At 37.1% G+C, this 17917-nt stretch overlaps 1 protein-coding gene across 1 annotated transcript in view; it reads right to left on the bottom strand.

Annotated features, from left to right (window-relative positions):
* Window positions 1-17917, bottom strand: part of LOC150085626 (P-selectin-like) — a 292465-nt gene that overhangs the window by 70605 nt on the left and 203943 nt on the right. Inside the window, exons 15-16 of the mRNA XM_090374622.1 lie at window positions 14343-14516; window positions 5361-5540 (exon numbers count right to left, since the gene is read on the bottom strand). Of these exons, the coding sequence (XP_090230748.1) occupies window positions 5361-5540; window positions 14343-14516 (354 nt within the window). The remainder of the gene's footprint in view (window positions 1-5360; window positions 5541-14342; window positions 14517-17917) is intronic.

Here is a 17917-nt window from a genome sequence, read left to right as displayed (position 1 = left end):
TTCTGGAACTTTATGAAGTTTAAAGTTTACACATCTAAGTATCTAAATAAAGTAGAGACTTTCAGTTTGTTGATTTGAAGCTACTGATATGGTCTGAAGATAATATATCAAAATAGGGGGGGGAAGAATTTTTCTATTTCAAGGTCATTGAAGGAGCATTTGACTTTTAAAATTTTGAAAAAAATTACATGTCACTTTAAAGACTTCAGCACATGTATGCAAAGTTTCAACTTGGGTTAGTCATGAAAATAACTGGAAATAGGATAGCATAAAAAATAGTGATAAAGAATCTATTGGTGAACAGGGTGTTGCATCAGAGCACTTAAATGTCCCTGCAGTCAACTGGCAAAAGCCCCAGCAAGAGGAAGATATTGTATGAGTCAATGTACCCTAATGCTAGAACAGCAAAACTGTTTCAGCTATAAAAGATAAAAGCAATATTAATTTCACCTCCCTCTGACCCAGAATCAGAAATAATTTCTCAGTTAAAAAAAAAATTTAATGAAACTTAGACAGTATCTGAAAAATTACAAATCCTACCTGCACTGCCAAAATGTTTAGTAATAATGCTTAATCAGTAATATTAGAGCAACTAGTAATATCAGAATCACTCAAACACAATATGTAACTGTGTGCACTTATTCCAAAAGCTTCCAACTGATTTTTTGGCTTTAAAACTAAATTGAAAATATAAAAAAAAAAGTATCTTATTTTTCTGATGGGTCAGCTGCCTGTTACAAAAAGAAATTTATAAGCCTATGCTGGCATGAAATGTAATTCAGAAATTTTACACTAGAAAACCACAAACTCCTTGTCCCCCACTCTTTGTTTTTCCTTAGCTAGAAATTTCTCATAACCTGCCTTCGCCAGCTAACCTTTTCTGTGGTACTATTACAGATTATTTTATAGCTGTTATAAGCTTCACCACTTTTTATAACTCTGTATCTCTTACTGTCCTCATTTTCTGTGGAGGCAGAAAATTGGCTAGTTTGTTATCCAATTCTCCTCTATTAAACTGGCTAGTTCACTTACAATCCTCCCTATGCTGTATTTTCTTAATGGTATATACATATTCAAAGCTTCTGTGACTATAGCTTTATAGGTATACATAATATAATTCTAATGTATTCATGTTCTGTGAACTATGTCCCAAATGACAGTGGTCATGTAGCACATTAAGCTGTCATAATCATCCTTCCTGAAATTAAACCCAATTCTTTGCCTTTAAAAACTGCTACCTCTCTCTCTCTCTCTCTCTCTCTCATCATCATCCAACAGAGAACTGCATTATCATTCCCTGCTAATGGTTCCTATACTGTCAACCTTTGATGTTATCTGGTTCTAGACTTGATCATCAGATCTAGAATACTCTTGCACTTATTGCCAGGAGTGTCATCATTATTGATTACACTCCTAACATAATTGTATACCCAGTTAAGACTTAGTGCTTTCTCATACATGCTGATACAAATAACACTCATCTAGTTCATTTAGAAATTTTGTTTTCCATGTTGAGTTTCCCTCCCACTTGCCTCAATCAATTAGGGGCAAATTGAAATCACCCATAATAAGACATTCACACTTGCTCACCCATTCCATTTGCATATAGTGGCTCTTGTCATAATCTTCTGGTCTGTAGATTACTCCCACTCTCATATATCTTTACTTGCACCTAACTCACACCTCACAGCTTATATATGAGCAATTTCCAAACGGACTGTGTTAAGAATTCTCAATTCAAGTCCACTTGAATTGAGAATTCTTAACACAGTCCGGTTGGAAATGTTTTCACCTGTAGTTGCAGTAACCTCAAGAGACAGTTGATGACAGCAAATTGTAGGGTTGCATCTTGCTGTTAGAGCCAGATAATAGTCTGTTCTGATTGACGTTGCCCCCAGATGATATTGGCCAGTTCTTCTTGTAATGGTTCCTATATCCTGAAACTGCTTCCATAGTGCCAAGATGACACTGCACGACACATTAATCCAACATGCCACCTGCAACTGCCCAGCTTCAAGTCATCCAATGGAGCTCAAAGAATCATCTAAACAATGATAACTTTTCAACCTGTGTACTGGAGACGTGGTTGCAACCTGTGTTTTTACAGACATGAATAATTCACATAATGTGTGGCTCTGTAAGGTGTTAGATCAATTTCTATTGGATACTCAGAATTTTCATGTCAAGATGCCTATTAAGTCAAATATTCACCATCAGCAACACTGTTCACAATAAAATATTAATGAAAAACATTTTGTTCTGCAAATTTTGTCAAGCAGTGTAGTAATGCACCAGTTTTAATTTGCGATTGGTGCACTCCTTTCACTGAGAAAAAAGAAAAGAATCATCAGTTGAGCTATGATTAGCAACTAGATCAACCTTTGAATATATGCTGCAGGCTACGCAGGCAATGAACTCATGACTCACGTGGGAATCACCTATGGCCATTTCCATCTAAGTCACGGTATCCTTGAACAAAATATTCAATGTGGATCTTGTAACAACCATTGTTAATTTATAAAATAACACAAATTAAATTTACAATATATTAATATGTTCACTGCTTTTGATACATATAAGCATTAAATGGCACTACAAGTGATGATGTGCTGTTATGCATATAAGAATTCAAAAAGCACTTAATTGCTGTGCCATAATGCATATGGGTGTTCATTCTTAAGCGGTCAATAAACAAGTACAGGGTTGTTAAAATTAAAGTATCTCTATGTAGAGGGCTCTGGGGCAAGTTCTAAGGCTCGTATTGAAGAGAAATTTGGACAGCAGGTACAATATAGAATGCGCTCGCCATTTATTGGAAATAAAAAATTAGTTACAAAATTTGTCACTGTATGGCACGTAACTATCTTAGTTACGATTATGCAAATAACGTAAGTTATTTGCATAATCGTAAGTTATTGCCACAGCACCACTACTCAGCTCTACTGTACTGAACAATGTATAGCACGCAGAGATGGAGGGGAATCCCTGTTGCTGTTTGACACTAAACACACTGTACACTCTGCTCTCTACTGTCTACTGCACTGTATAAAAGCAAAGCAGTCTCTTCAAAATCATACAGTAGATATTTGCCTGCACTACAGCAGCAATGCCAACAATGTTGCAGGAAAAGGCACTATTAGTGAAGCTGTACTATCAGAACAGCAACAATGCAGCTGCAGCTATCAGAGAATTCTGGCATCAGAAGCACATAAAGTGTGGACCTATGACTCTTTGTGCTGTCTGCAAAATGACTGCGAAATTTGAAGCGACAGGACATCTTGGTGTTCAACCAGGTAGAGGTCGAAAACGAGTGGACTCCTGTCATGTTGAAGGTGTGGCTATGGCTGTCGTGGATTTATCAAGTCAATCTCTATGTGGTAGCACAAGTGTGCCAGCTGTTTCTTGTGAAGTGGGCATGCATTATTCCACTGTAAGGCTAGCAATGCATCAGGTGTTGCGGTACTATCCTTACAAGATGCACATGCTACAGTAGCTAAAGCATGGTAATGCAGATATTCGTTTCACATACGCATTTCAGTTTCTGGCGCAAATGACAATTCGCCATGGAACATCCTTTGGAGTGATGAAGCCCACTTCCGCTTAAATGGACAAGTGAATATGCACTACTGTCGCATTTGGGCAAGGTCACATTGCATTCTCCAAAAGTGACAGTGTGGTGTAGATTTATGGCCACATTCATGATTGGGCCATATTTTTTTTAACAGGTAACACCTACTGGACCCTACACCTGTTCCATCACTGGACAGCAATACTATGAAATGTTGGCAAATTTCGCAATACCAGAGCTGCAACAACGTGGGTGCCTTCAGGATACCATATTCATGCAAGATGGTATGCCACCCCACATCCACCATTGTGTCCAAAGATTGCTAAGGCAACAATTTACAGATGAACGGGTCAGCAGCTGTTGTTTCCAGACATCTTGGCCACCCTGATCACTGGACGTCACCGCATGCGAATTCTGGTTATGGGGTTTTTTGAAGAACCAGGTGTATCAGGAAGGATGTCAAACTCTGGCAGATCTGAAAGACAGCATTAGACGTCATGTGCTGGCTATTCCAGTTGACATGTTACGTTCTGCCGTATAAAATGCTGTTCTTCGAATGGAAACTGTTGTTGACCAAAATGGAAGACACATTGAACAATTGTAGCGCTGTTCAAGTGATTTGTATTGCCACATTTGTATTGTGACAAATTTTGTAACTAATTTTTTTTCCCAATAAATGGCAAGCACATTCTTTATTGTACCTGTTGTCCAAATTTCTCTTCAGTACGAGCCTTAGAACTTGCTCCAGAGTCCTCTATATAGGGATACTTTAATTTTAACAACCCTGTACTATAAAAGTAAAGGCATGTGAAATTAACCACTGTTTGATTCTTTCAGCATACTGATTGAACTCCGGACTATTAGCAGCAACTCTTGGGTTTTGTTTATAGTTTGGTACTCATTCATTTTTTGCTTGTGCTGAGGTTAGTTTCTGTATATGGTATAAACTTTGGATAAAATGAGGTTTGTTCTGATTTATAGCTCAGCACAAAATTGTTTACTTTAGGTTATGAATTCAAGACTTTTACATTTTAACCACTATTTATGAATTTTCAGAATGTTATTGTTTCTCAATGTTCCAAAAATTACATTGCGTTGAATGCACATTCTCAAATACAGGTGAAAGTGAATTATTAAAGAAATTAAGAAAAAGCAAAAATTAGTCTAGTGAATTCTATATGAAAAATATATGCTTTGTTCAGGTCAGTTTCCTGACATGCTTCCCTTTTTTCCCCTTTAATTTTAGACTTATTACTGACTTTCCCACACATTCTTGACATTTTACCTGAGGTAGAACACTACATTTCAGTTTTAAATAATTAATGCTCAGATCATGGCTGTCACAAGCTGAAATTTGGTTGCTGACAAGTGTTCTCAAAATTTTAAAAGTACAGTTTTTCAAAAATTTCAAATGAAAATTTTATTTTTCAAGGTTTTTGCTACTTTAGTAACCATGAAAAATAAAACTCTTTTTTTTCTATTTTGATTATATAATCACAAGGACCTCACAAAATTCTTGTGACCCAAGATCTTACTTACAGACTGAGATATGAAAATTTTAAACTTCCTGAAACTTCAAAAATTCATACTACTTGTTTCCCTTTAGTTTAATAACTTTCAAGCCAAAGAGCTATAATTTTGTAAATGTACATAAGATCATGACGTCTAACTATTTATCAAGTTTCATGAAAATTCAACAGGTTGTGTGCACTCTTGAACTGACATGGAATTACCCATTACACTTATCTAATAGAGCAACAAAGATTAAAGAAAATATTCATTGAAAAGTAACCTTCACATTTAGGAACAACACCACTCCAATGACCGCTGTCCATACAAGAACGCTGATTTTCGCCAGTCAGTTTGTAACCAGGAGAGCAAGAATATAAGACATTACTATGCAAATAGGTAGTATCATTCTGATAAATAATTTCTCCTTTCCTTATTCGCCTTAATCGTCCACAGTCAATATCTGGAAGAATTTGAGAGTATTCAATGTAAAAAAACACATTTTCTTAAAAGACATGAATTATATTTTAACACCCTATAATATAGTCTTTCAAAGATGAGGGGATATATAATAAATGTGAGTAGACAGTTGACAACTACATTAAAAAATACTATATTCCACTCGTAGAGATAAGACAAAATACAGTAAATCTTCATTGAAAAAGAGAGAGAAAACATAAATCTATAAATGTTAAATAGTTTTCTGCCACATTTCTTGAATATGAATACATAGTTACAGTTATTCATTTATAGACTCCTTTCTTTAAGGAAACAAAACAACTTTTTGCTGATGCTATTGAGGCAATGTTAGGTGGGTCAGAAAATTTCTAGCTTGGGAGGATTCACAGACTGAAAGATTAACAATAGCCACAGCAGAGGCGAAAGTGATTCTTGCACTGCTTCTATTGTAATGAGCAGCAGCCTAGAGAGCAGGTTGCTGGGGATTTCAAGAGCTGTTGGGAGTCATCATGGAACAAATAAATACATGAGCTGCTATGTTAGGGTAACTAAGAGTATGAACAGGTGCATGTATACTTGCATGTACACCAATAGTAGAAGTATAGTAAATAAATTTGGTGAATTTGAAGTGCTGATCAAGACATCAAAGGCAGATACTGTTGTGATATCAGAGACATGATGTCACATAAATATAAGCAGTACAGAATTGGAATTTGGGGAGTACAATGTGAGGATAGACAAGGTAGGAAGGGAGAGGGGGTTATGCTGTTAGTTAAGAAACACAAAACCTAACAAAGTGCATCCAGTTGACATGGATGGACAGTGCACTGTTGAGTCAGTTTGGTGTGACATAAACACTGGGAAAAGGAAAATGAGAGTAGTAGTGTGTTATAGGCATGCTCTTACCAAGAGAGGCTTAAGTTCTGCAAATTGCAGCAGCTGGAGACTAGGCACCTGCAAGGTGATCTGATTGAGGTGTATAAGGCCTTGAATGGTTTTAGCAGGCTCAATGCTGATGGGATACTTCCGTTTCTTCAGATTAAGAACCTGAGGGGGCAAAGATTCAAATTGAGGAAAGACAGTTGTAGAAAAGATGTGTGGAAGTTTGCCTTTAGCCAGCTGGTAGTTGATTGCTGGAACCAACTTCTATCTGTTGTTTTGGAAGTTGATAGCTTAAATAAATTTAAGGCTGAACTAGACAAACATTTGGAGTGATCGGATGGGTGAAATGGGAAGGTTTTTTTTTTTTTTTTTTTTTTTTGGCTGATGCTGTATAAGCTTGCTTTCTTGCATCATATGTCTCAACTAATGCTAACTTTAATTCTATGTTTCAAGCATATCTTTTACTATAAAGTTGAAACATTCCCAGAAAAACCATGCTACCTTCGTCTGACACCAGTTGTTTCTTTTAAATGTTATGCCAATGTTTGAAAATCCAAACATAGCTCGTCCACTGATGTACTTAAGCCACTACTCCTAGATATAGTTAAGCATTTATGTGCAAATGCATGTTACCAATGGTTTTCAAACCTTTCACTTTCATTTTGAAAACTGTTACTATAGCAGAGTAAACCAGAAGGGTGAGTATTTCTACTGCCAAGATCATAAAGAGTCTAAAACATGAGAAGATTCTGTTCTTTAGCTCAGTGAGGAAGTATATTATGAATGCACGTGACTACATGGCACGCAAGTTCCCATTTAAATGATTTTCTTATAAATGCTGAGGTAACATAGCACAAATTTCATCAATTAGTAGTGCATCATTTTCAAGTTTGAATTTTTTTTTTGTGCAGAAGTTTCCAGTACTTCTTGTTGTCATAAAAAAGAAACAGATGGAGCAACAGATATTTTGCAGCAGTTGTCAGTCACAGTGTGAGAACCTACCAAATGCTATTATGAAAAAAGAAAGAATTTATGTACAGTGGTCTTTGGTTAGGAAACTCACAAGTGCACAAGGAAGCTTGAAATATAAAAAAAAAAACTATCCCAAGTCATGTTTGGCAATTTAACAATTCATCTTAGGCACTGCTCAGTGTGAGAGAATATTCAGACAGATTAGAAAAACAAAAATGGAGTTCATTCTGGTGAAGCTTTGGAAATGTTCCTGACAATAAAGTGTAAACAGCAAGGCCATTATTATGAACAAAACTTTGACTCAATATTTCTGAAGTGGACAAAATCTGCAACAGTATCTTTCTTGAAGTAGTCAAAATTAGTTAATGTCTAACAGAATATCAAAATAGAAATCCACAGAGAGAAAAACGTTAGGTAAGCTGCCACTGGTAAAAGCATCTTATGAATAATCCCATGGCTGTTAATCCTGTATTCTATTTTAACATAAAATGTGTATTTTGCCAGTGAAATTTAATTTCTAGTGCAGTGTTCACTTTAAAAAAAAAATCCTCCTGTTTATTCCAAGAAATCTGTTTTTTCATCATCATCAACTTTTTAGAAAGCACTCTATCAAAAAAAACACATCCTATTTTTTGTCTATTTTGACTCAAAAATGTCCTGTTTTCCTCCTGCTTAAAATGCATCTTTATTAATGAAATTTACAAAGGCATGGAGGGTAAGTTGTCAAAGTCTGCTGATGAAGGTAGGAAGGGTGGTTAACAACCAAAACTACACTATTCTGCTTCAAAGTGACTTAGAACAGTTGCACAAATGGTCTGAAAATGGGGTGAAGTTTAATGCTTCTAAATGTAATGTTTTGACGTGAATACATCTTTAAATATGGTCCAGTATAGGGGGTCGCTACGAAAACCCTAGCGACCAAAAAAATGGCAAGATTTGTCACGCTTATATCTCATAAACTATAAATGATAATCTAATGATTTAAATTTTGTTGGATAGAGGGTTTATGTCCGTTGATGTGCAAGCACTAACCCCTCCACCCTCAGCGGTGAGGGGGGAGGGGTAGTGCTTGCACGCGAACACTAAAAATGGCAAAGCTGCAAGCCGTTTGGGCAGTGTAACTTTGGATTGTGAAGAGATAGGACGTTGAAATTAGTGTCGATTTGTAGAGAATAACAGGATCTACAATATTATTTAGCAATAATAACCAATAAAATAAAATTTGTAAAGTTATAAGCTGATAAGTGTGCCTAGTTGAAGAAAATTTTCATAATGTCGAAAAAATTGCAAAGGAAATATGAACATAAATGTAAGAAACGTATATCATCGGAAAGAAAAATTCAAAAGTTCAATGTGAGTTCAACTTGAAGTACATTTCTACATCATCCACTACTCTGGGCAACACTTGTATAGCTTTAACCTTTGTTATCGATGTAAATACTATGCCATATGCATCTTACTTCTCCTATCATCGGCCTTTGATAAATAAAATTATACTTCACTTATAACCACCAAGACTTTATTCATTTACATCTTACCCTTCCTCTAATAATACAAAGACAGATTCATGCCTTAAACGTTTGCGGTTGTGTCCCCGTACACAACCCACCCCAATTTTTTTTTCACCTAGGAAACAGAAATCCAGCAGTTGCTTATAAGCTGGGTGGGGGGGGATTAAAAGTGGTTTAGGATGAAAAGATTTAGGGGTTACAATTCAGTCAGACATGAAATTTCCATGCAGTATAAACAAGCAGCTAGGAAAACACATGGTGTCCTGCCTATGATATATAGAATCTTTGAAAATATGGAAAAGGATGCCATTGTCCCTTTGTATAAGACAATGGTGAGACTACAATCAGAATAATGTGTTCAGGTCTGGAGACCACACTTGAAGAACAAACAGGGCTTCTAAGAAGAGTTCAGAGAAAGGCAACCAGATCGGTAAGGGATGCTAATCAACATCCATGAGAAGAACATCTCAGAAGGTGAGAACTGCAAAACTTGACAATTACCTATTTTTGAGAGAACCTCATAGAGGTATATAATATCCTGAATAGAATCAGTAAATGAATGAGAGAGATATTTTTTAATGGTAGAAGAGAAGAACCAGGGAACACAAATACAAAATTTGTAAAGTAACAGAAGATTGGGTCATATAAAGTTTATTTTCAGGCAGCATGTTATAGTTCATTAGAATGAACTGAATTGCCTGCCAAAAGGGATCAAGGTGAAGAGTTTCAAAAAGTTTTTAATTTTCTTAAATGACATTGATGAAGGGATAGCAGGCATGATGTCTAAATTTGCAGATGATGTAAAGATTGGTAGAGTAGTTAATGATCACTGCCAAGCAGAGCTTCTTCAGAGTGACCTAGATAGACTTAAGGGATGGTCAGAAAAGTTGCAGCTTTGCTTTAATCCAGCAAAGTGCAAGGTCTTACACCTAGGGAACGGTAACCCCCACTTGGGGTTACTGTATAACCCAACTTATACACTTGGTGCAGTTGAACTTAAGTCAGTAGTGGAAGAAAGGGTCTTGGGAATTATGATACGGTCAGTGAAGTTCTCCGAGCATTGTAGACAGGTTGCAAGGAAAGCCCATTGTGTCCTATAGCTGATTTATCGAACATTTGCTAGTAGAAATAAGAGCATCATAATCCCATTATATAAGGCTATTGTTAGACCACACCTGGAATACTCTCTTTCCACACCTGGAAAGAAAGACATTGAGCCTCTTGAAAGGGTCCAAAGACGGGTAACTCACCTGATGAGATTGGCAAAAGGGCATCCATATGAGGAAAGACTTCGAATATGTGGGTTGCAGAGCTTGGAAACTAGCCAGCTTAGAGGATACTTGATTGAGGTGTTTAAGGCTCTGAGAGGAGGCATAAGTAAATCAATGAGGATAAAATTTTCAGTTATGAATGATTCTAAACTAGGGGCCATAAATTCAAGTTAAGGGGGAGATGTTTAAACCGAATTGCAGGAAGTTTTATTTTAGCCAGCGAGTTATAAATTACTGGAATAAGTTACCTACATGGGTGGTAGAGGCTGACATTGCCTATGGGAGGAGGGAAATGCATAGGTTGTCTATTTCCTTTTCTTTTATTAATTATTTATTCTTTAAAATTTTTTTATTATTATTTTATTCTTTTTTTTGGCTGGTGCAGCATAAGCTATAGGCGTTCTTGCATCATGTGGCCATTGCTAATACTAAATTGCACAGTGAGATCGGCAACTGGGTGACCATATGAGGAAAGACTCCAACTACATGGGCTACACAGCTTGACAATCAGGCATGTCGGAGGTGTCTGATTGAGGTTTATAAGACTCTGAGAAGGGTAAGGAAAATTTTCACTTTATAGGGAATTCCAGAACTTGTGAGCATAAATTCAAATTACTGGGGAAGAGGTTTAGACTAGACTGTAGGAAGTTTTTTTTAGTCAGTGAGTCGTTGATCACTGGAACATGTTGCCTTCATGGGTAGTTGAGGCTGACAGTTTGAATAAATTTAAAGGTCAACTGGATAGTTACCTATGTGAGGAAGGAAGCAAATAATCTGTATTTTCTTGTCTACTTGTGTGTGTGCGAGCACACATGTGCATGTGTTTTTTTGTTTTTTTTTTTCCCAGCCAGTGCAACAAAAATCCTCTGGCTTCCCTGCATTGATTGGCTATTACTATAATCAATTTGGAAGTTGTGATTCAGGCAGCTGTTAGTTCAAGCAGTGCAGAGAAGCAAGGAAGGGGTCTGTGGTATTCTGTTGGTGATTTTTTGAATAATTACTTGCAGAAGTAGGGAGATTATATATTGAGATAACTTTGCATCAAGAACACCTAGCTAATACCTGATTGTGCCACCTTTATCATATGGCTTGGATATGTTTCAGGTGGACTACATGAGATGCTGGAGAATGTCCACAGATATGGTAACCCATGCCAACTGCAATGCATCCATGTATTCAATGATACTGCATACCATATGGCCAGCTTCACAAAGTCCCACACAAAATTTAATTGATGTTCAAAGGAGCTGAGATCAGGAGAGGGTGACCGTGGGACAACAGAAAACTCACTAAAATGGCTACTGAACTAATTTGACACTACTGCAGCCCTCTGACATGGAGAACTGAAAAGTGTCTTGATGATGGTCCTGTAGTTTTCAGTGAAATGCTGGCTAATAAGTACCAGGAGTGACCCAGGATCTCTCGTCCAAACATTCCAGACCATTATGTAGTCCTTGCTGTACAACGCCCTTAAAGCAGCAAGGTTTCAGTCTCATATTGAATACACTTCACCCAACCATTTGCATAATCCAGTTGGGAATTCTATTCATCAGATCAGGCAACCTGTTGCCAGCCATCCATTATCCAATGATTCAGTGCCCACTGTAGGCACATTTGCTTTTGATACAGACCACTGGCTGTAAAGGGCACCTCCGTAGCCAGGCGGGCAGGAGCAGCAGTGCATAGCACATGCTTCTTGATTAGATTGGGGTTCGAGTCCGTGACCACCAAATACGGAAAGGTCAGGGAATGACTACCGCATATCCCCGGAGCAATATGGCCTTAGTTGCTAATGCTCCTAAAAACCAAATAACAACAACAACTGGCTGTAAAAGCCCAACCATACTAGTATGTAACCCATTTTCTACATTGAAATGTGCTGTGTTTACCCTTGTACTGTAGTATATGGTCAGTTGCTCCACTGTGATATGTCTGTTTGTCTGCTGCACTCTTTGGTCAATAACATGTGGCTGGTGGTTTTTCCCACAGTTGGTCAACTCTTGGTGCACATGAGACATGGCTGTATGGGAAAACTGCATGAGGGCAGCTTTGTTTGAAATACTCCTCCCACTACTATTTTTGCTTCAGGTTGAGTCATGTCTCCAATCCTTTAGATGGAACACCATTCTATCAAATGCTTTAATGCCAACTTTGCCTTATTGGAATACATGAAGTCATATTTGGGGGGATTCTAATGCAATTCAGTGTAATGCCACTATACAGAGTGTTTCAATTAAAGGACAATGGGGTCAACCTTGCTTATTTTTAGGTTCAGACTAATTTGTCATCTGGACATTTTAAATTTGGACTTAAATATTTGAATTTGATGTTAAAATAAGGCTAAGTATTATCATTCAGATTTTGCAATTTCTAAATTAAAATTTTGCCTAATCAACAAACAATTTTTGTTCTCAGTGGGAAAGTTGTTCCCCATGTTCATTTTAATCTAAAAGTGTCATCTCTGCATTTCTGAAACAAACATAAATCAATTTTATTTTAAGAAAAACACAGCAAACATGACATATGCATGTGATATTCACTGTTCATTACACACATTTAGTTGTGTAGAGTGAGGGTAGTTTGTGTTGTGTTGCCTCATGCTACAACACTTATGTTATTATTGCCTTTTCTCTATTATTATTATTTTTTATTCAAATTAAATCATTTAACATTCATTTGAGAAGTATGCCAATGGCATTTTTAGACTAAACCGAAGATGACAAACAACTTTCCACAGAAAAAAAAAAAAAAAAACAGTTGGTTAGGCAAAATTTAAACAGTAATAATTAGCCTTAAGGTCTGCAAATTGCAGCGGCTCAGATTACGAACCTGAGGGAGCATAAATTCAAATTGAGGAAAGACAGCTGTAGAATAGATGTACGGAAATTTTCCTTTAGCCAGTGGGTGGTTAATTGCTGGAACAAACTTCCATCTATTGTTGTGGAAGTTGATAGGTTAAAATTTAAGGAGGAACTGGACAAACTTTTAGAGAGAATGGATGTGTGAATTGGGTTTTTTTTTTTGGCTGATACATAAGCTCATACACCTCCATTACTACTACTACTACTAGTTCAACATTAACACTAAATTCAAAAATTAAAATATGACAAAAAAAAGGTCCAGGTGACAAACAGCCTAAAACTAATATTAAGAGATAGAGAATCCCATGTCTTTTAATTGAAACACTTGTGTAGAGCAATTATGATACTGTACATAGAATACTGTGATCAGGTATGGAGACCATGTGTTTTATAAGCATGAAATGACAGTTTCTTGAAAAAGGTCCAAAAACTGGCAATGTAGCTTGAGATTGGTGAAAGTTCATCCACCAGAGGAAAGACTTTGAATATGGGTTAAGCTTAGTAAGAAGAGAGACACATAATGAAGCTTGATGCAGTGGAAGAAGAAATCACTTTCACGAGTTGTGTGACTAAAAAAGCTGATTACCCTTTCTTTTTAATTTTTTTATACAGTTCTTAAAAAGTAATAGAATGCTTTGAGTTTTTCAGTTCCCACAACATTCAAATTGGATATAAACAAAATAAACCATGTGTACCAAAATTAGTTATTGAACAAAAATCCCCAAAACAAAATCATAATAAATTTACGTCATTTTATCAGCATTTTTCATAAATTTAAGATCCATAGTAGAATAATGTGAAACAGAGCCCATGGATCCCACCAGAAAATTTCCCAATGTTCTGGTGGCCTGACCTGCCCTTGAATTCTTCCTCATCCACCTCCACCAGTCAATTTCAACAACAGCTAGAACAAGATGAATGGAGAATGATCACTATGACAACTAGCCAGGCAGAAAAGGCATGGAGAGACCCCTAGAATTACTACAGGAACTCTCAGAAAACAGCAGAAGCCAAATACCATAACTGTTGCAGTTTTTTTTTTTTTAAATGTTTCTTAAAGTATTCTTTTTGTTTAATACTTAATCCATTGAAGAAGACATCTGGACCCAAAAATAAGAGTTGGATGTGTGATATATCTCTAAAATTTATTTGTTAGTTATCTGTATTTCAGTCTAATAAATGTATCTTAACCAGTGCACTGAATTGTAACAAATGAAATTTTTCTCTCACCATAATATTTAAATATTTATATTTGATAGAATCAATAGACAATTTCATTACACTATAAAAAAACATTTCTTATGCTTACATTTACAGGTTGGTGTTTCTCCTGACCACTTTCCATTTTGACTGCATACTCTTTCTGCAGAACCTGTCAGGAGATGCCCTTTCTCACAGTAATATGTAATTATAGAATGAACAGTAACTGAATTTCCAATAATATGAGCTCCTGGTGGTATCTCTGGTTCTCCACAACTGATTACTGTAAAATGTAAAAAATAAAAATAAAATAGAAAGAAAGATCAAAATACAGATATTTCCTTTCCTTTTGTATTGTGCACAGCTTAAATCAGTGGTGTGCAACTTTTTTACCCACGATCCTATTTTAACATTTTTGATTTGGCATAGCCTATTTAACTGATTCCTATTGCATATGGTATTCTTGATAATCAATTTTTTTCAAAAAAATAATTACAAAAATCTTTAAACGTCTATTTTTATATTACAGGAAAGGATAAGTAAAAAAAACAAAAAAAAAAAAAAAAAAACAAAAAATCAGTGATACTTGACCTTGGGTATTAAGTATGAGAAGCTGCAGAGCTGGCTGCCTGCAATCTTAAGACAATAACCCATAACAGGACCATCAGCCAAAAGGTGTGTGTGTGTTGCTTTCCATGCACAACACCCTCTTATGTAGGAATGGGCTAATGTGGTGTGGTGAAGGCTCAAAGTCAGGAACTGCTGATATAAGACTGTAGTTTGCACAAGAGATGATCAATTTTTGAGTGTCTGCAAGGAAGAATGAGTTGGCATTAAGGTCTTTCTGATTTCAAACGTGGATGATTATGATGGCAAGATGTATAGTTCTGTGGTATCATGAATCTGCCATGACTGGCTCAACAGTGGTTGAACAACCAGCTAAAGGTCACTTGGGATAGCATTGTGTGGTCAACATCTGTGGTGAACGTCATAAGTCTCATTTCATAATGGTGCAGCAACAGTGGCCCAGCTAACTATCCAGTACAATGTAGGAATAGCAAGACAAATATTCTCAAGTGTTGGACATTAGTCCATATAGGCTACAGCAGTTGAGGGCAATCACAGGTACCCATTCTTACTGCAAGACACGAGAAACTGCACCTTGAATGGGCATCTCAGCTCCAACGCTGGATCACTGACATGTGGAAATCTGTTGACTGTTCTAATGAATCCCATTTCCAACCCTATCATGCTGATGAGCACATCTGCATTTGGAGGAAAAAAAAAATTAGGCCATGACACCTGGATACACTGTTGAGTGTTTGGCAGGCTGGAGATGGGTGGTGTTATGGTTTAGGGACTGTTTTCTTGGCATACCCTAGATCCTCTGATCAATATTAATCAATGGCTTGATGGGACATCTATGTTTCTATTATCACCAACCAACTAAAACCCTTTCATGACGACAGTGTATTCAGACTCTGGTGTCTATAAACAAGACAACACACCATGCCACATAGCAGGCAACTAACCAGTTTCAGGAACATGACAGTGAATTCTCTGTCCTGCTATGGTCACCCAACTCACTGTTCCCAACCCGACTGAGCATGATTAGGACCTACTGAAAAAGTACATTTGATTCCATAATCATACACCTAATAATATGCATGCATTACTAGACATATTGTGATTACTCATTGTGATTTAAGTTATACTGCAGTTGCAGAATGGATTTGTTAAGGGACACTCTTGTCTGACCAATCTGATTAGATACTACGATGCAGTAACAGAGGAAATGGATGCAAATAATAATTTTGATACCATATACTTGGATTTCAGGAAAGCTTTTTAGGCTGTTGCACATAAAAGACTGCTATACAAACTAGGGCAGTGTGGTATCAAAGGCAAGTTGCTGTTATGGATAAAGTGATGGTTGAGTAGCAGAAGACAGAGTGGTTATCAGTGGACACTGCTTTTCAGGGACTAATGTTATTAGTGGAGTTCTGCAGGATTCAGCACTGGACCCACAGTTGTTTTCTATATTTATTAATGATATTGAGGTCTAAGTTTGCAGATGATAAAAAGGTTGGTAGAGGTGATTAATGACAGTAATCAAGGTATGCTACTGCAATAAGATCTAGAAAAATTAGGAAGATGGGCTGAGAAGTGGCAATTGAAGTTTAATATTGATAAATGCAATGTACTTCATATGGGGAGCAGTAATCCCAGATCAACGTACCAACTGTGTGGCACCATACTCAGGGTAGTGGAGAATTAAAAAGACCCAGGGGTAACTGAGCAGTAAGATATGAAATTCTCTGAACAGTGTAGACAGGTCGCTCATAGGATTTTGTCAATGATATACATGAATTTTGCCAGAAGGGATAAGGAAGTGATTATTCCTTTGTATAGAGCAATGGTCAGGTCACGTCTTCAGTAGTAGTAGTAGCATGTGATGCAAGAAAGCAAGTGTATGAGTTTATGCAGCATCAGCCAAAAAAAAAAAAAAAAAAAAAAAAAAAATCACATCATTCCCTCCAAATGCCTGTCCAGTTCCTCCTTAAATTTATTTAACCTATCAACTTCCACAATGACAGATGGAAGTTTGTTCCAGCAATTAACCACCCACTGGCTAAAGGCAAATTTCCGCACATCTATTCTACATCTGTCTTTCCTCAATTTGAATTTATGCCCCCTTAGGTTCAGCGTGCTCAATCCATTCAAAGCCTTATACATCTCAATCAGATCACCTCACAGGTGCCTAGTCTCCAGTTGCTGCAATTTGCAGAACTTAAGCCTCTCTTAGTAAGAGGATCCCTTCATTACCCTCACCAATCTTGCCCTTCTCTGTACACACTCAAGCAAATCTTCATCCTTCCGAAAATGAGGCCTCCGGACCTGTACGCAGTACTCAAGGCGCGGCCTGACCATTGCCTTATACAGAGGGACAATCACCTCCTTCTCCCTGCTAGCAAAATTCCTATATATCATTGACAAAACCCCATGTTACCAGTACCCATTACTAGTTTTACTTACAGGTCTGAAAGCTGGGCTGTTTTAACGCATGGGCACACCCAGCGGACACCGGGGGCCTCACTTAGGGTAAGGAATGCAACTAAGAGGGACCCAGAAAAAAATTAAAACAAAATTTAAACTGAATAGGGGCCACATTTGGAAATTCACAGGGAGGCCCAAGAGTTCTTAAAACGGCCCTGTCTGGAAGCCGCATTTTAGGAGGGATTTGGATCTGCTGAAACAAGTGCAGAGAAGAGCAATGAGATTAGTGAGAGGAACAAAAGGGTACTCTTAACAGTAAAGGCTTCAGTTCATAAAACTGCAGTGCCTGGAGATTAGGCACCTGAGAGGAGATCCAATTGAGGAGTTTAAGGCTTTGAATGGATTGAGTAAGCTTAATGCTGATGGAATCCTTCCTCTTGATCAGACTGCATACATGAGATAGCATGAATTCAAATTGAGGAAGGACAGTTGTAGGAGAGATGTGCAGAAATTTGCCTTCAGCCAGTGGGTGGTTGATTGTTGAAACAAACTCCCATCTGGTGTAGTTTGAATAAATTCAAGGAAGAACTAGACAAAGAAGAAGGGATGAACAAGTGAAAAGACAAGAGTTGTCCCTCCCCACCATGCTGTGTAAGCTTGCTTCCTTGCATTACTTGCCACTACTAA

The sequence above is a fragment of the Mastigoproctus giganteus genome, chromosome 5, assembly GCF_048544385.1.
Source record: "Mastigoproctus giganteus isolate SK-2022 chromosome 5, ASM4854438v1, whole genome shotgun sequence".
Classification (NCBI taxonomy): domain Eukaryota; kingdom Metazoa; phylum Arthropoda; class Arachnida; order Uropygi; family Thelyphonidae; genus Mastigoproctus; species Mastigoproctus giganteus.
The sequence above is the reverse complement of the archived record's forward strand: the minus strand, read 5'-3'. Positions and strand labels throughout refer to the sequence as shown.